The sequence below is a fragment of the Hesperophylax consimilis genome, chromosome 12, assembly GCF_061612785.1.
Source record: "Hesperophylax consimilis isolate HC1 chromosome 12, BYU_Hcon_1.0, whole genome shotgun sequence".
NCBI classification, from domain to species: Eukaryota; Metazoa; Arthropoda; class Insecta; order Trichoptera; family Limnephilidae; genus Hesperophylax; species Hesperophylax consimilis.
In genome coordinates this window covers 33,368,116-33,387,873 of record NC_142847.1, presented here as the reverse complement: position 1 = coordinate 33,387,873, position 19,758 = coordinate 33,368,116, and the positions used below count along the sequence as shown (strand labels likewise).

The 19,758-nt window shown below is 37.1% G+C and overlaps 1 protein-coding gene across 4 annotated transcripts in view; it reads right to left on the bottom strand.

Moving 5' to 3' along the window:
- Positions 1-19,758, bottom strand: part of wge (BAH domain and coiled-coil containing protein winged eye) — a 335,305-nt gene that overhangs the window by 6,908 nt on the left and 308,639 nt on the right. For all 4 annotated transcript variants that reach the window (XM_089638347.1, XM_089638346.1, XM_089638348.1 and 1 more), the window contains 4 exons: positions 11,926-12,039; positions 3,908-4,363; positions 371-3,780; positions 10-238 (listed from right to left, as the gene is read on the bottom strand). In XM_089638347.1, coding sequence (XP_089494473.1) covers positions 10-238; positions 371-3,780; positions 3,908-4,363; positions 11,926-12,039 — 4,209 coding nt within the window. The remainder of the gene's footprint in view (positions 1-9; positions 239-370; positions 3,781-3,907; positions 4,364-11,925; positions 12,040-19,758) is intronic.

Genomic DNA, 19,758 nt, shown 5'->3' with positions numbered 1-19,758 from the left:
TGAACTTACCAACAATGGGATAATCTGGCTGCAGCAGTCTGATGTCTTCAAGGGCTATCCTGCCCGAGTCTCCGTCGTCGAACTCCACGGACACAAACTTGTGATCAGTGAGGGGGTCCGGTGTCGAGGGTTCAGCCACCGTTCCTGGGTACAGGCAGCGGTACTGCTGGGACCAGTAGGCGCACAATCGGGTACCAGGAAACAGCTCTGAAGTGGATGCAGGTAGGACTTCCAAAATCTGGTGAAAGTTAATTTACTGTCAAATCTACTCTTTTGATTTCACGTAACTTTCAAAATAGTAAATTTATATGTTGCGTTGGGTGATAATGTATGGGTGATGTGATAATGTATATTAAAGCAAGTTACTCACAGCATCACGAAGGGCCTCCTCTCTGCATAGAATGTGTGGTCGATTCCCTCGTTCTCCATCCAATGTCACTGCATATACATCTGGGGCTCTTACAGCCCTCAGACTTCCCGCGTAGAATAGTCCTCCCATGGCAGTCAACACTCTGACGTCTCCCTTCAAATCATCCAAGGCCAGGGTGCAACGTCCTCTATCAACTGTCTTTGCCAGGACATCTGCACTTTCAGTTTCTTTGGCCACAACCACTTCAGCACTAGTTTTCTTGTTCTTGGTTTGTTCTTCATTCTCACTGTTACTTGCATCATAGTCATCTTTGAAGTCCATCCTCTTCTTAACAGTCTTCTCAGGTTTTGTGAGTTTAATTGCAGTGTTGGCTTTGCTTAAAGAAGGAGTTTTAGGCTCAACGAGTTTGCTCATTCTCCTCTTCTTGGGAGATTTCTCAACCTCGCTGTCACTGGACTCGTACAAGGCTTTCAAGTCCCTTTTCTTTTTGATACCAGCTGATTTAGGAACAACAATTTTCTTATGCTTGAGAGCCAACTGATCTGTTTTTTGTTTATTTTTGAGATGAACTTCTTGCAAACTTTCCATTGATGAACTCTGAGATTTGACATCTGTGAGATTAGATTGAGAGCCACACCAATCATTGTTCACATCATCTTCTTCAGAATATTCTTTCAATTTTGGTTCAGCTTTCAGTTTTGGCCTCATTTTGCTTCCAGTGTTAGTGTCACTACTCAGCAGGGAGGCATATTTTTGCTTCACATCGTATCCAACTGGATATTTGTATTCTGAGATAGAACTCGCCGGACTCGAGTAACAATTATTTTCTGAGGGCTTTAGGTTAGTTTTCAACTTTAAACCTTTATAATTCTTGGTAGTTATTTTCTTGCTAGAACTATCGTCTTCACAAGGTCGGGGTGGATTTGTTTTGGAATAAATAATTCCTCCTTTGCTAGTGGGCAGGTTGAGTCTACTCTTGGCCGCCAGGAGATAGCCCACAAGACTGCTTTTAGATTTTGGCTTTTTAGCAACTATTGTCTCAGTGGCTATACGAGATCCTGGAGTAGATAGTAGTTTTTTGGGCCTTCCGACTTTTCGTTTTTTAGACGAACTTAAATTGGTGATAGAAGATTGACTACTATTACTATCGGCAATAGGAGATAAACTTCTGTGATTCTCCCGGCTATCATTGAGATTACTGTTCTCATCTTCTGACAGTTTCACTAAGGTAGGAATTCTCTCTGCTGCCTTTGGAGATGTTTCATTAAGAGAGTAAGAACTAAAGGAGGATGTGAAGATACCAGTTGCCGGCTTAAGTCTGAAGCCCAAGGAGTGGGGGACTTCAGTATTTGGAGAGCTGGCTCTGTCAGAAGTAGCAGACTTCTTCCTCGGCCTTCCCGGCCCTCTCTTGAAAGGATCTTCTGGACTCTTTTTAATAGGACTTAATTTGCTCAACTCTCGTTGCTTCTCCTTGTACTGCCTCTTCAAATCGGCTAGTCGCCCAATCATATCTCGCTCCATGTCATTCATTGAGCTGAGCCACTTGGCACGTTCTTTGCATGTATGATTCTCAGGATCTTTGCAATCACATTTCCCGAACTTCAAATAACTTTTATCCAAGGATTCAATTAAATCAGAAGTGTCCATATTAGATGTTGAACAAGTTTTTGATCTTTCTGAAATCCTCGGTTTATCCAATATCCTGTTGTCATGATTTAAGTCTTTTCTCTGTTTGTCGAAGGATTTTCTTTCCGCTGACGTTCTCATCGCTGAGAGAAAGTCTTTATAATTATCATAATTATTAAATCGTTCTTTCTCTTCCTTGTCAAAATATTTCTGTTTGGCAGTTTCAAATTCTTTCTTGAAACTTTGCTCCAAAGAAGTTCGCCTTTGGTCCGAGGATGTTTTCCGAAACTGATTATTTTTTGAAAATTCGTCTTTTGCTTTCACAAAGTTGCCCGTGTAAAATTTTTCCTGCTTTTCAATTTTAATATTGGGAAGAACCATCGCTTCCTGAGTATTTTCTTCATTTGTACTAGCGGCAGAAGCTGAACCGTGTTCACTCCTCCTTTCTTCCTCTTCCTCCATAAACCTCTGTTCAGCTAGCGCACACAGTAGGCCAAGGCCATCCAGGGAACTATTGTCATCACAGATATTGGTTTGGAAAGACTTAGTGGGAGGGAAGTTGAAATGAGAGTTGTCCATTTCTGTGGCAGGTTTCGGAGATTTGGGGGAAGTTTTGATTATGATGACTGGTGGAGGATGGAGGGAGTTTTTAACATCGACACTCAGTGAAGATGTGGGAGTGACGTGGTCTGTAAGACTAGGCATGTGGAGAAGTGGCTGGTTCTTGGATGGAGAAGACTCCATATTTTTCGCCCTCGTTTCAAACTGCTCTATGCTATTCGACAGCAGTTCCAAGCCACTCAAATCAACTTGAATAGTTGGTTTCTGCAGTTGTATTACCTCAACAACCTTGATTTGAGGGGGAGAATCTGGTTTTTGGTAATTTTCAGATACAGATATTTGCAACTCATTACTAATGGGGTCTGCTGTAACATCTATTGCTACAATCAAATTGGAATCAGATTGGGTGTTCTGAGATTCGGGCTCTGCAGCAGCTGGTTGAGCACCATTGGGCTCGCCAACTTCTTCAGTTTCTTCAGCACTGGCGGAAGAAGACTCTTCTTGAAGAGTTTGGTGACATTGTGAACCATCATCACCGTAATCCAAATTAGCTTCAACGGCGGCAGGAGCCTCAACTACCGGCTCTGGTAGAGAGTTAAAATGTTCAATTCCTGGGGTCTTGGGTTCTCTCTTGGTCTGCACTGCAGTATCGGAGTAGAGCATCGGCGTGATTTGGATATTATTATCTCCAGTAGTAATTCTTATGTTATTATCTCCGCTTGTGATTCTTATGCTGTCCATATTGTGATCATTCTGTTGCATGGATCTTGGAATGATGATATGTTTAACGTCTTCGGAGGCGCATTCTGCAGCATGGTTGGAGTTGAGTTCCTCTTCTTCACTGGGTGTTGGAGTATCAGTTTGGTTGGATGCGTCTTGTACATCTGGAGGGATGGGCGGAGGGGGGGTTCCCGGGGAGTTGGGGCGGTCCCTGCAGTCTAGCTGGTAGAGGAGGAAGCCCTGGTCCCGGGGGTGTTGGGGATGTTGCGAATGTTGCGGGGGGGGAGGTTGGGAGGGCCTGGGTTTGGGCTCTGCAGATAGGGCCACCAGGCGGGTACTGTGGTGTGTCTGGTGTGTGGTGTGGTGGTGCAGGGTGGTGGAGGCAGTGAGCAGTTCGGCGCCCAGCAGCTGCAGGGGCGGCAAGGGAGGGGGCATGGGGGGCAGCAGAACTCCGGTTCCGACACCGCTGTATCCGCCCCATACCACTGCTTGCTGGAATTGTTCTGGAAAGAAAGGAATCTTAAGCGGATGTTTTCCATTTTCCAACTCACCCGGAAAAAACAACCAATGCAAACTCGATAGATCATTTCATAGAGAGAAATTTAAAATATTAAAAATATCTATATTTACCTTGCCACATGTCATGCATGTGTTGCGGCTGCATGGGAGGAGGGGGCGGAACGGGGGCCTGGGGCTGGAGGTAGGCGGGGGGCAACAGCAGCAGGGCTCCGCTGGCCGGGTCCCTAACCAGCTGCAGCCCCGAAGACGCCGGATCTCTCAGCAGCTGGATTCCAGAAGAATTCGGATCCCTCATCAATTGAAGACTATTTGAATTTGGATCGCGCATCAACTGGAGTCCATTTGAGTTCGGATCTCGCATCAATTGGAGGCCATTTGAGTTAGGGTCTCTCATCAGCTGAAGACTGTTTGAGTTGGGGTCTCGCATCAATTGCAGGCCGTTGGAGTTTGGGTCGCGCATCAGCTGTATGGAAGAGCCGGGGTCTCGGACCAACTGAAGACCTCCGGAGCTCGGGTCGCGGACCAGCTGGAGACCTCCTCCGATGCAGGATTCAACCGCCATTTGTGCTGAAAACAAGAATACCATGGTGAGACTTTGCCCCATGAATAATACCTATTTTAGATTTTCGACACTGTGTCTTTTCAATTTGACATTATGTCTGTTGTACATTGGACGTCTCGCAGAGACTGCACCGAGGCGAGGGAGCCCGAGTTCTATTCTTTTCACGCTCGTGTCGAGTAGATGTTTCATGTATTCATTGTTGACGTTTACTACACTCGTGCTCTGTCTTCCTCGTAGGGCTTAGCTTATAGCAGACATCATTCATCATTTTAATGTCATTATATAAATATTATTTAATCCAGAAAAAGCAAAACTGGAAATGTTGTTATACTTTTGGAATGTATGTAGGTAACTATTATCTTATTTATCGAGCTGTAATAAATATAATAAAATAACTGTCTCTGGAAATCAAGGCGCCATAGCAGATAGCGTAAAACGCCTTCACCACCAAGAGTTTTTTATAGCTAAGATAAGCTCACAAGTGCAGCCCATACTATTTTTTATAGCCAATGACAGCCAATAAAAAGGTTGCCATTGTTGTCACAAGTACTGTTATTGGCTAACAACAAAACAACTCCGATGTCTAAATAATAACAATATCTCAAAAGCCTATCGTGGGCATACCGCTGCATGCTGATTCATTCAGAATATATCGAGAACACGTGTTCAGTGTTTGCATGAACCCGTGTTCCTCCATCCTCATAAAACATTCGCTTATATCTGATACTTTGTTATGAACTCTATCTATTCATTCGTTAAAGGCCTGCAACGAATAATTTGAACAGATTTTTAATGAAAATAACAGTATTTTATATCAGTAAGTTTTCTCTGTGTAGCTACGTGAAACATCTCACTTTGTCTCGCAAATGACGTACGTAACAGAAAGAGATAGGTGTATTACAACGGAGCTCTCAGAATCAAATAAACCTATCGCCTAGGTAGGTACATATAGCCATGCAAATAATGCCAAACTCTTGTCTAAGTTCAACTTTGTGGCCAAAAGTTCCTCGTTATCTGTAGTTATTTGTATGGCTTGTTTGGACATTGGACTTGCATTTGATGTGTTTGGTCGAATAATGTTCTTCTGGTTCACAATAATTATCTACAATTTGTTTGACAAACATTTCAAATTAAAACTCGTTTGCGTTGTAGGAATCTAAAGCTAAAGCGTTGGTTAAAACTTATGATTATGATAATTTAGTAAAAAATTTAAACAGATTCAACTATCCAAAATCGTTAAAATGTGGGTGCGATTATTTTTTTATGATTTTGCAAAATAAAAAGGTACCTACTTACAGCAGCTAGTATTTGATATAGGTAGATATCTATTTGGTTGATAACGAAATAAAAAAAAGGTCTGGGAAATTGGAAATATTTCAGTTTTCCAGCTTCTGGCATGCTATCCTATCAGTGACTGGTTATTCGTTATCATATTATATACCTAAGTCAATCTTTTTACCCAAAAAAATACTGCAACTACAATAAATTGCAGAAGAACTTCGCTTTTACCAACACAAGTTTCAAAATTATCAAAAGTTTGACCTTGATCAGAATCTTAATAAAATATACTTTCATTAACCGGTCATAGCGTGACATCACAACTATTTTCTATCAACCCACCAAAACATTAAAAAAAAATACGTGAGGAAACAGCTCTAATCTCTCAGTGTCCAATCTCGCCATTCTGACGCGAAAATAATAAATTATAGTACAATCTCGTAGGAAGAACGCTAAAGTATCGAGACGTAACGCAGATGCCTCCATAATTCACCGCCTCGAACCGCCATAAGCATAAATATAACCAAAACCAACGGGACACTAAAAAAATGCATTGAAAAAACGATTTATTTAATAATGAACACGAACAAAAAACACACCGCACAAAAACAGCCATAATAATTTATTCCACGAAGCATAAAATCTAGAGAATCTAAACGGGGCGTGGTCTAAAATGCAGTTCTCCTCCCCCTCCCAGAGAGGTGGGCCTGTGATTGGCCGCCGGTTGCTAAGGGCGGGGCGCTAATCCAGGGGCGGGGAAGTGGGCAGGGCACAACTGTCAAGTGGGCGCGTGTCTAAATTTGAACAGTAAACTGATGATAATTTCAGCATGGCTGTGTTGTGTGTTGTTAGTTGACTTGCGACACTGAGTAGATAATACCCACTAGAAATGCCTTCCATGACATGGAAATTTAAATGGATATCAATATCGCCACTGACTTGTAGATAACTTTTTGTTTCTGTCTCTCTTTACACTGCCTGACATCGCATATCGCCATCCCATTTGATGGAAATGAACATTTCATGATAATAAAACGAAGTTAATAGATATTATGTAATTTAAGCAAAAAAATGTCAGACTTCTGGTTCACGAATAACGCCCACATATCTTATGTTCTTCTTTATTTAATACTTATGGTTTACGATGATGGCACGATAGAGTCATTAAGTGCAGATAAATACTAATAAATAATAACTTCTTACTCAACAATTCCACAAGTATTTCGCATCTTGTGATTTGTAATTTATTCATAAAATTAATAAAATATCATATACTCACGGTGTAAGGATTTATAATTTTATGTGAAACACGCCCTTTGAGAACTCATGTTACCTCTAATTAAAGTAGAAATAACTTCTAAACTCTTAAAAAAATCAAATAACTATATCAATCGTCATCAAGCATCCAATATTATTTTACCACTGCCAATTTTAATTCAGGTCTGAAAGGGTTAAAGCCTGTCTTCGGACTTCACAGTAGACAAATGAAATTGCAATAAAAGATTAATAATAGTTTTTTTATTTTAAATCCGCTTCAGATGTTTTTAATACACGCGTAAGAATTAATGTATTGTTTTGTGATATTGTTAGACACCTTCTTGGGTTCATACACAGGTAATCATTATTTTTAATACACACGTAAGAATTAATTTATTGTTTTGTGATATTGTCAGACCTTCGTAGGTTAACTTTTAACATAACTTTTTTTAAATATATCTACGGAGAAAAATGAGTAGATATTGCTGATTTGTTATGATCCGGTTTAAAACGGAATTGCAGGCCGTTTCCTAAAATAAATCGGAACACGTGTTCATCCACCTAAATTTGTCTTTAAATATTAGAATTGTTATGAACACGAGGTCGGACACCGCGATAACACATTCGTGTTTTACTGAAAGTTTATTAACAAAAACCTATCAATTCATTCGTTAAAGGCCTGCAATCCCGTTTTTAACAGTATTACGAATAATCAATACCTATTTTACATCAGTAAGTTTTACGCGTAATAACAACCGTCACATTTTATGATAAAACACCGAAAAATCTGAGGTATTTATTCTTTAACGTATTCATTAATTAAGTGCTAGGTAATAAGAAACTTATCTCATTATCCTAACTATAGAAAGAATTATTTTTTATCCGGATTTCGCGATTTATCAAAAAATTAATATTGGTTTTGTTTGATATTCTGTATCTACTATGGAAATAAACATAAACTTTCCCTGACTTTTCTTCACTCCACGCCACTGCCACAGAACCCACCCATGTAAAACTAAATCTAAGGATGGGTGAGATGATAAATGAATTAACCTTTTTGTGAAGGGACTTGAGGTGATTTTGCACAAAAACAGCGCTATACAAATCATCCAAATATTATTATAAGGTTTATTATTATAGTCATTATAAGGTAGGTAAGGTTGGTTAGCCTGTACCATTCTTTACAAAAAAAAGCTACTGGTACCTATAAAACATTGTATTTTCTTACTAATTGCAAATAGTAGTTGGATTTAGTAGGATTACCAAACGGAGAACAATGAGTATTGATAATTTATTAAGAATTTCTTCAAATTATTGGTAATCGGGTTTAAAACAGTTTCTAACAGGTTTCCTGATAAAATTTTAGAAAATTACGAATATGTTATCACGATGTCGTTACACGTGTTCATTAAAATCCAAATATGCACGTACCTTGATAATATATCATAATGAAATGAGAAAACATTCGGATGTTCCGACATAATACTTGGATGACTTGTATAGCGCCGTTTTTGTGCAAAAACACCTCAGTGATAAGTTTATCAGGAAACATGTTAATTCATTCGTTAAGGCCTGCAATCCCGTTTTTAACTGGATTACTCATTTTTCTCCGTGCAAAGGTAATCTGTGCAGAATATTTAGAGTATGAATTGTGCATTGAATATTTGATAAAATGGCAATTTAATTATCGGCTTCCGCTGTTTATCCGCTGATCATAGAATAAGTACAAAAAAAATCCCATGTGAACGTGTTTCGTGATCCAAAAGTCTGACCTTTCTTCGCTTAAATTTCATATGCAGAACTATATTTCATTATCATCGTGATATTCAAATGTGATGGCGATATGCGATGCCAGGCAAGCGTAAGAGAGACAGAGCGCGTAAGCTAAATAGAATAGAACCTAGAACCAAAAAGTACTAAGTCAATGGCGACATTGACTTTCCATTCAAATCTATATGGAAGTCCAGCCTATGTAGCCAGCCGAACATCATGATAATATTTATGTACGTAATTTACTAAAAGTTTATTAGGATACCTGTTAATTCATTCGTTAAGGCCTGCAAACCCATTTTTAACCGAATTACCAATTATTTTGAAGAGATTCTTAATAAATTAGCAATACTGATTTTCTCCGTGTGGGAACACATCTTGGAGGAATAAAGAACACGTGGCTATGACCAAAACATGAAGGTTACTGATAAGTCAGAAAGTCAATTGAATTAAATAAATGTAGGTATTAAGGCGATGCCATACGTAGTAATGCAAAATCATGTGTTTTTGGTTTGAAAATTTGGTCGCCTAGAAATGTTTCAGATGCTTTAATTAAATACTGCGAGTAGAATACATCTTGGCCTTTGAAATAATCGAGTACTTTTTATAAGCCCAGAAAAAAATAATGTATAAGGCCTATGAAAACTGCTTTAAAGTTCAAAATCTTCTACTAACGAACCCATTTTCGGTTATGATTTTATTTTATAATGTGGCAAATTAGGTTATTTAAAAAATGATCGAAAAAAAAATTAATGTTTATGCCTGGACACCCACAAAATAAAATAAAAGGCACTTTTTGGCCATGTTTTTTTCTTGCATAAATCAAAACAGGCGGATGGTGTTAAGCGGGAATTTAAACCTTATCGCCATCTACGTAAGGGTTGTTATTGATAGCGGCTCAATTTGAAATATTACACGACGTAGTGCATCGCCTCAATAAAAATTTTCCACATACCAACCTAATTACCTACTTCTATTTTGAGTTACAGGAGCATTGTAAATGTAAATAAATAATAATAGCAATATTATGAATGCAATATTATTATTATACGTCAAACTAGAAAAGTAAATGACCTTGGGGACTATTACGATAGGGGAGCCATGGCCTATACACGCTATACATATTTACATAGGTATATCTATATACCTACAGTTTTATAATAGGGGGGATTAAATATATTGTAGTAGGTCAGTCACGGGACCCCACTGATCGATCAGCTGACCATTTCCATAATAATAATAATAATATCACCCTTGTATGTAGTAGTAGCTAATAGCTTTGGTGATACTAGAAGCTAGCTACAGAAAAAAATCAATATTTTCAATTCATAATTTTGATTCCATTGGAAAGTTCTACACACGTCTTTGAATTTTTCTGATTTACCAACATAGGTCTGAAATGAATAAAAAAATAACTTATTTTCCTTCAATTTGGGAGTTTTTCTCATTCTTTTGTAAGCAGTGGCGGCTCGTGAACTTTTCTTTGAGACTGCTAAAATTGAAAAAACCTTTTTTAACCGGAAGTAATTTTTTTAACCATTTACCGATTTTCACCACATGATTTGAAAATTAGCTGAAATAATCGAAAACGAGTTGACTCATGAAATAAAATCATCGAGATTTGATTGTTCATTATCTTGCAATTCACTTCCTTTCGGAGATTTTTTCAAGGCGGGCCTATATTTCAAGCACGGGGCACAATAGTCTCCACGGAGTTATCATCGTTCCTATTGAGCTATGGTCGAAGTTCGTGTGAACTATTATTGCTCCTATTGAGCTATAGTTGAAGCTAGCGTAAACTATTGAGCTATAGTGGAAAATAGTGTGAACTATCATCGTTCCTACTGAGCTATAGTTGAATCAAGCGTGAGCTATCATCGTTCCTATTGAGCTATGGCCGAAGTTCGTGTGAACTATTATTACTTCTATTGAGCTATAGTTGTCCAAAGAAGCGAAGCTAGCAGTCCACAACGTAATGCTAGTACCTACCCTAATGTATGGCAGTGAGGCATGGAACGATGACGAAGGATGAAAGTAGACTGAATGCTGCAGAAATGAACCCTGTGGCGAATGTGTGTTAAAAACATGTATGATCGTATGCGAAATGTGGAGAGCAGAGAATGTAAGCGTAATGAGTAAGCTTAAGAAAAGGACGCTTAGACAGTTTGGACATGTAGAGCGAATGAACGAAGAAACGAATGACAAGAGTATATTGACACGATGTATGAATGGGAATGAAGCGAAGAAAGTGTGTGTCAAGACCGAGTTGTTCGGAGGTCCGTACTCTCCGTCTACCCCAAAAGGCGTGATGTTAGTTAGTTAGATAGATACCACGACTGAAACAACCGGGCCTTGTAATAGACAGCTAAACGACCATAGATTTTAATCATACCAGTATCAATGAGGCAGATGGATCATGGAAACAACCGGGCCATAATAAAGATTTTAAGCGTACCAGTATCAATCTGGCAGATGGATCATGAACGATTGAAACAACAGGGCCATAATAAAGATTTTAAGCGTACCAGTATCAATCTGGCAGATGGATCATGAACGATTGAAACAACAGGGCCATAATAAAGATTTTGAGCGTACCAGTATCAATCTGGCAGATGGATCATGGATACAACGATTGAAACAATCTGGACTATAATAAAGATTTTAAGCGTATCAGAATCAATCTGGCAGGTAAATCATGGATACAACGACTGAATCAACCGGGCCATAGTAAAGATTTTTTTAAATACACAGGAAAAGACTTTCCCTCAGGGCTTATGTCATTTTTAGGGGTGCTGAATGGAGTGTCACAAAACTGACATTATCGGTGGCACATTTCGTCGTTTTAATTTGAAGTTTGTTACACGGAGTGTGGCAGATTGATTTAAATCCTGTTAAAAACGTGATGGCACGCCATTTCCTAACAAACTATCAGTGCACACAGTAGCTTTTCCTAATAAATATAAAGACGAAATGCGAAAATATCAGAATTTTTATGAACACGTGTTCCGACATTCCCGTAACATAATCGTGTTTTATCGACAGCTTGTTAGGAAACCTGTAAATTAATTCGTTAAAGGCCTGCAGTCTCGTTTTTAACAGGAATACGAATAATTTGAAATAATATAATTGGAATTTGATTAAGTTTTCTCCGTGTTCAAATAGGCATAAAAAACGATGCTTGACTCATTTGTTCGTAATGTAATGAGTGTATAAGGAGAGGAGAGTATGAGATGTAATGCATAAGCAATGGTAATATACTCACGGGGGTACTGCCAGGCGGCGGGGGGCGGCGGCTGGTGGGGGAGGGGCCACGTGGGCAGGCCCCCCTCCCCGTCCCCTCCCAGCAGCGACACGCCTCCCCCTCCCCCTGCTCCATCTACAACAAACAAATAACACACGCACCAATCAGATATAGCTATAAATAATTATTCATTATTATCAACAAAACAATGTTATGTCATTCAAAAGTCCATTTTAACGGCCGTTTTACGCGGTGCTTTTTTTCATACCGATCCCTGTACGGATACTATATCGGGACACATAAGAAAAATCTTTGCTTTCGTTACAGGATCATATTTTCATGCAGATAGTTGGCATTAGAGAAGAAGTAATCTTTTGGAACGGTACTAAGTCGTCAAAAATAGCAACACCTTGAATATAATTTTAGACCGAATCTGTCATCTGTCTTTGCTGGTGCCGTCAACAAATCGTCAAAAAGACACGAGAAATTCACAATACCGAACAGTAATACACATTCATGACCAGTAATAAAATTCTTTAATAATTGCAATCGGTAGGTACCACAGTAGAATACGTCCTTTTTTCATACTGAACCACAGAAACCCACAAAAAAATCAATGTGAAAAAATGCGTATTTGGCGAAATGACAGTATAAAGCTGCGCTTACTCTTTGTTGGTGGGAATTTTACAAAGATAAATAAAAAAATGCAAGTTTTAAATAAAGGAAAATAATTCGTTTACCCAATTAAACGGATTATTTGAGAATTATATGTCGTTAAACATTTGCAGAAATGTAAAAAAAATGTATTATAATATATTTACAACAACAAAAAGAATTATGTAGTAAAATTTTATATCCATAGGGTCTATCTTAAAACCATGAAGTATTCAAGTATTAAATCATCTTGCATTAAGTTTTAAAAACATGCTGTATTTGAAATTGATTAAAAGTTTAAAATATATCTTTACAAAATGTTCACGAGTGTAGTGCGGGTTTTATAACGTCTGACGTTGTAATTTTCGTTAGCGTGAGTGACCTCAGAAATGAATCAATTCTTATGTTTTTGGTATCAAATTAATAAGGAAACTATGTTTAAACAATCTTGTCACTATAATATAAATAATTATTAACTTATTATTGTTTTATGTAAACAACCAACTGACGTTGAAACAAGATTCGATAAGAAGATATACGTTAATATTTTACACAAACTACAAAACATAATATTATTTTGTAATATAATAGAAGCAAAAAAGAATAAGTATAAATGTAATGCAAAATGCTAATATTAAAATATATATATATATACCGTAAAACGTCAGTAAACTTTGACACTAAACAACTTAATAAATATCAGTGTTACAACTCTAAAAATCTTTAGTAAAAATTAAGTACAATACATAAAATGCTAAAACATAAATAGAAGAGTAACTCAAGTCGGTTTTTACGCGGCTTCGCAAGTCCACAATTGTGGACAATGCTGCTTTATGGGTTTTCTGTCCAGTAAGTAAGTCCAGTATTGTTGTCCGGGGCAAGCGATGGTTATATAGACAACCTAACCTCACATGAAGTATACAACCTAGCCCAAATTAATCTAAATTACAAAATGGATTAAACAACAAAAAAGACAATATTACCAAAATGTCATAGCATAAAATAAAAATAAAACCTACACGTAACACACAAAACCAACATAAACACACATCACTCACAAACACACAAGATTATTTTCATTGTATTATTTTTTTAATTTTAAATGTATTATTATGTATTTTTATTTTTAATTTTAAATTTATTATTTTCTTTTCAAATTTACTATCTTCTCTTTAAATGTAATATGTAAATAAGATTTTCATATTATAAAATGAAGGCCTCAGCACGGGCAAGCCACCCAGTGAGGCCTACATTACTGGAAAACATAAATTGTAACAAAATAATGTACCAAATAAATAAATAAAAATATATAAAGTACGAAACCTAACCTAAAAATCTACACAAATGCATGCGCAGATTGTAGAGAACCCAGTGAGGCAGACATTTCATATTTATTTATCATTGAAAAATAAAATTATGGTTCAAAAACACCGCTGTTTCATTTTCTTAGTAACGAATTGAAATTATCAGATGCTAAAAATTTAAAAAAAGCAGGGACGGTTCGAGGGAGTTCAATCTGAGATTAAAAAGGGACAAAAATTTATTCGCCTATAAATCATAAGTACGTCTTTTCTTTAAATATAAGTTTTTTTCCTAAACATCTTAAAACACGATAATCGCAGAAAAAAAATATTATTCCGTACAAACTTTGTGTTAACAAAAATCCCATGGTCGCTGTGAGGCCCCCCGCACACCCAATTTCTACCGATTTATAACAAGTTAACTTTTTAAGTTTTTCATTTACAAAAAAATGAGTGTTAATTTTGAAGATAATTTGTATACATATGTTATGTCAAAACGTTAATTATATGGAATACCCTCTATAAAAAAAATCGCAAAGTTTGGAAATTATTAAAAACAAAGTTTTGTTCTGTTATTTAACATGTTATAGGCATGAAAAATTCGCAGTGTATCTTTAAATGCGAGTAAAGCATTGGTCGAGTAAAATTATACTAATACAAATTTGTCGTGTTTTCTTATCTTTTTTTATGTGAGTTCACTGCACAAACCGCACTTTAGAGAAAACCGCCACTCAACAGAGGTAATATTCTGTAACAGTACTATAAGCCCACTACGTTATGCATTAGTTTATCGTTCGTCGTGGTAGAGAAACAGGCCAGTTCACTGTTCAGTGCTCAGTAGTCTGTGTTCGCTAGGAAGACACGGTAGTTTGGTTCTTCGGTTGGCCTCTAGAACTCTGTTCGAGAGGCAGAGACCGCGCGCCTCTCCTGCGCTCCGGGAGGATTGGTGTCACATGTTTTCCGCTTTTTTTCTATTTGGAAATGCAGACAGACCACCGGGCGACCACCACGAAAAAATAAAAACAATTAAAAAAATACTATTTTGAAAGAAAATCAATCCAATCAATGATTATTTTTTTTATACGTTACGTCTGTTATGATTTCTTAAAGTATTCCATTATATACCTCATAGCTTGGATTGCTTGGCTAACAATTATATTTTTCGCTTTACAAATGTATTCCTTGATTTTACATTTAACCTATCTCCCTCTTTTACATAAATAATTCTGTTACATGTAATACGTATATATATGTAACAGAAAGAAAGGTAACAACGCAAGTCTGCGGCAGAAAGTCGAGTGGTAGTTAAAATATAACAGTGTGGTTAGCATTGTATTCCTCTTTTAAAATATGTCACCAACGACTTCTGCGACGTTTGAGAAAGAAGAACAAAGTACTTCTGTAAAGAAAGAGTACGTACTGTATTGTACGATTCTAATGTCTCCATGCAATAGTTTGTTAAAAATCATCGAGAGGAAATCACCGAGAACGAGATTAGATCCCACTTTTAACATTAAAGAACACCAGGTAAAAATGTTAGCATCTCATCAGTAATATTTTTAAATTGAACCAAAGTCCAAAAATAGATCCGTGACCACACCTGATGTGAATGTGGACCGGGGTTACCAATGCATATGTTCTAAAATACCCACAAGAGATGAAGAGATATTCAAATTCCCTACAAGTTCCTTTCTATCCAAAATGAAACATCTATTGAAATATTTTATTTTTATTTTTTTTTTATCCCGTCATTTTCGGATTTTCTCTTTCATTCAGACTTTAAAAATAGACTGTTGCTGCGAAAGAAAACGAAATATAGTGTGTTCTTACAATTATTATACATATTATTATTCAATTGGTTGGATAATCAAGAAATGGCCAGAATCCCCGCATTTTCCCCACAAAAAGGTTCTCCAAGCGAAAAAACCCAACTCTTGAAAACTCTTAGAAATTCCCGTAATTCTTCACGAATTGGCAACCCTGGCGTGGATATTGTAGACCATAGATATATTACTCGTGTAGACTGGTTGTGATGGATCAGCAGATTCAGTCGTACCAACCAAACGGTGTGTTTTAATTAGTTTTTTAAAGACGATTTATAAATTCCAAAAATAATATTTAATAGAATTTATATATTCGGAATCAGTGTTTGTTGATCTAAATATGAATACATTTTTTTAGCCATAACATTTTCCACGAGAGTTTCTTATTGTTCGATAAAACTGCCCAACATATAACTAACTACTACCTAAATTTTATGAAAATATTTGAAAAAAGTTTTATTGTTTCCGGAAATATGCACTAATACATTGTTTCATCATTTTTTTCCAACATGAATCAACGTGGTTAAAGATATAAGTTCTCCAAACAGAGCAGACACACATATCACATTAGTTGGCCAGCACAAAGCACTGAGCACATGACGGCGTTTGTCACACAGCTGGGTAAATTACCGCCATATGTGTCGGGTGACGCATGCGTTGTGTTGATGTAAAGATGAAATCATAGATGTGGTCTAGGTTACATCAGAAATTTTATTAAAAGAGAAGACTCCGAATCGCATTCGCACCAACATTCGAAATTGCATTTATATACATATTTTGACCGGTATTATAATTTTGAATTACGTATGAGTGTCAACTTGTCAAAGCTTTTCAAAATTCATCAACATGAATAAAACAAATATCCTGTTTTATTGGAATATTCCATTAACAACACGGCATTAGAAATAGTCACAGAAATGAGAGATCTTGGTATCTTTTTAGATGAAAAACTAACTTTGCTAATCACCTCCACCAAATTGCGAACAAAGGTATGAAAACATTAGGCTTCGTTTCAAGAACGATCAATAACTTTAATTCCCTACAAGCCGTACGTGTGTATACATATATTAAATACGGAAACTCATCCACCCGCTCCTAGTATTTATCATTCACAACTACATATATTGCACACTGTTTTCGTACTCTCTATTTGAGCACCGTGACATTAGACTTACTTACATTCATCATTAACTCATTCTTCATACATACTTCGTTCATCCTAAACAAGGGAGACTGTACATCTTCCACACTGTTAGCAATCAGCACCGCATCAACAGCATAAAACAGGCAACTTACTTTCAGATTACTCAAATTCGCACCCAATCCCACCTCTTTGCATGTATAAATTGAATAACCACGGTGACATTACGCAGCCTTGCTTAACACCTTTTGTTATACCAACCACCGTTCACCCTAAAACATGTAACGTTTCCCTCGGTGACCGGATAAATCATCACAATGATAATTCATCACATCTTTAAAAAGGTATATAAAGTCATGGAAAGTTATGAAACAAAAACTTTATTAATTGGGTTAAGTAGGTAAGGTAAGATTAAAAAAAAATCATCGTTTCTAATGACTGTATATCACTTTTTAAAAGTGAGTTGAATTGTCACTGTGTTGAGTTACATGGAACCGTTTCCCTCATACAGAGAAGCAATTGCCTGTATGAGATTCGTATTCACTCCATACTTAAATAACACCTTCCACAGCTTTTTCCTGTCGACTCGGTCGTATGCTTTTTGTAGATCTACAAAGGCACAGAAAAGTTTCTGTTTTTTTGCCAGAAACTTCTCAGTGAGCACACGCAATGAGAAGATCTGGTCCATGCACCCCCTTCCACTCATAAACGCACCGTACACATCCCATATTTTATCCGTTGTTTCCATTCTTACCCTCTCAATCAACATTCTACTATACAGCTTGCCAACTGAACTTAGCAGGCTAATAACCCTATGATTCCCACATTCTATACGTGACCTTTGTATAACGGCATGATCACAGCCCTTTTCCAATCTAATGGCGTGTAATCTTCCTTTAAACATTGGTTAAAAAGTTTGCACAATCATCTGAGAATTATGCGGCTACAAATACAGCCTTACCATTCTTCACGCATTTAATCGATATTTTTATCTCATCCATTCTGATTTCGGTAACATTCACCCATATCTGACTCGCCGCTGGAATCACTGTCACTCGGGTCGCATTCGAACACTTCCTCAAAATATTTCATCCATCTCTCTTTTATTTCTTCCTCATTTTTCCATCTTTCGATTTTATCACATTCATGCTTGCGTTTTCTGGACCACTCCGGGACCTTTGGAACTCGCGGAACACTGTCAGAACGTTGGAAAATCACTCTTGATCAAATCTAATCAAGATTGTATGTCTATTTTAGATTTATTATCAATTAATTACATGAACATCCCTCAATGCTCGATGACTATAATAAATAGTCCATACTGATAAAATCAGGCAAATTACACGTATTTCGATGAGATGGAAGTACGTAATTAGTAATTACACATAAACATCATGTTTGAGATGTTTTACTGCTAGCGCCTTGACGTCTAAAATATAAACTATTCTGCGGCTTACCAAGGCTTAAGCAGCCGATTTAGCCCGCTTAAATTTGAGTGAGGAATATGGAACATAGCGAGGATACGGGCCGACTGATATACCGGGCCAAGTAGAGAAGTATTAAATTACCTTTCAAATGCAAAATCAATTGTTTTGATACTTTTGTAGGATTTTAAAAATGGTCTAATGGCGCGAATACATTTGCGATGAACGAATCAACAGCAAATGGCGCGAAACGCCGCTTGCGGTTGCTTCGTTCAATTGTAGCGAAGATTTCGAAATTAAATTTGTGTAACATCGGTATTATTTATCCAATAAGTTGACTCCATCAAGTTGGATTTTGTCCTGTTTGAAATAGAAAAAGACGTTCGAGAGATATTCAAAATCAATTCAAGGACAAAATTTGTCATTGTAATGATGGCGAACATTGGCAGCACTTTATTGATTATAAAAAAAAACACTTGGAGTTTTTTTTTACTCCTAACATAAATAAAAGAGAGCACTCACTGTAGGAACTGCATGTTTTGTAAATACATATACCTAGATAATATTGTATTGTACGTTATTACATAACTTTTGGATAGTGGGATATATTATATTCTATTAGAAAGTTCCAAAGCGATTGAATAAAAATGCAATTTAAGAGCATTCAATAAATTAGCAGGTACATGTTTACAATTTTTACATGACATTATAATTAATATTTTTAACATTTAGGAGTTATGCGATGTCTTTTATATAAATTGTTGTGCAATAATATTGCGTAATGTAAATACCAAAATTATGAACTTAAAAAATACGATAAATGGAACTGGCAAAGAAAGGATGAAAGTAGATTGAATGCTGTTGAAATGAGATCCCTGAGGCGTATGTGTGGTAAAACCATGTTTGATCGTGTGAGGAATGTGGAGATCCGCAAAGAGTGCAAGGCTTATGTAAGCATAATGAGTAAGATTAAGAAAGGGACGCTTAGATGGTTTGGGCATGTAGAGCGAATGAGCGAAGATAGGAGTGTAAGGAGGATATATGATGCAAATGCGAATGGTAGCAGAAGTCGGGGACGCCCGAGGAAGACATGGCACGATCAAGTGAATCAGATACTCGAGTCGGGCCATGTCAAGAGTCAGAATAATAGAAGAGTATGTATGAGACGATGTATGAATGTGAATGAGGCAAGGAGTGTGTGCCAAGACCGAGTTGTTTGGCAGTCCGTCCTCTCTGCCTACCCCTGCGGGGAAACGGCGTGATGGTTGGTTAGTTAGTTAGTTAGTTAATATAAAAGAGTCGACCTACATTCCACGGTGGACTATAGCAATAAATAGATTCAACTGTCCCAGAGGTCATGAAACGGCTCACCAAACAAATGCATGCCTAAAACCGGTCCATTTTTTGCAGAGTTTAATGGCCTCATAGAATATAGAAGGCCAACCATCCAACAAACAAACATTGGTTGATTATTCCACTCTCAAAATTGGATACGTAATTAATTTTATTTT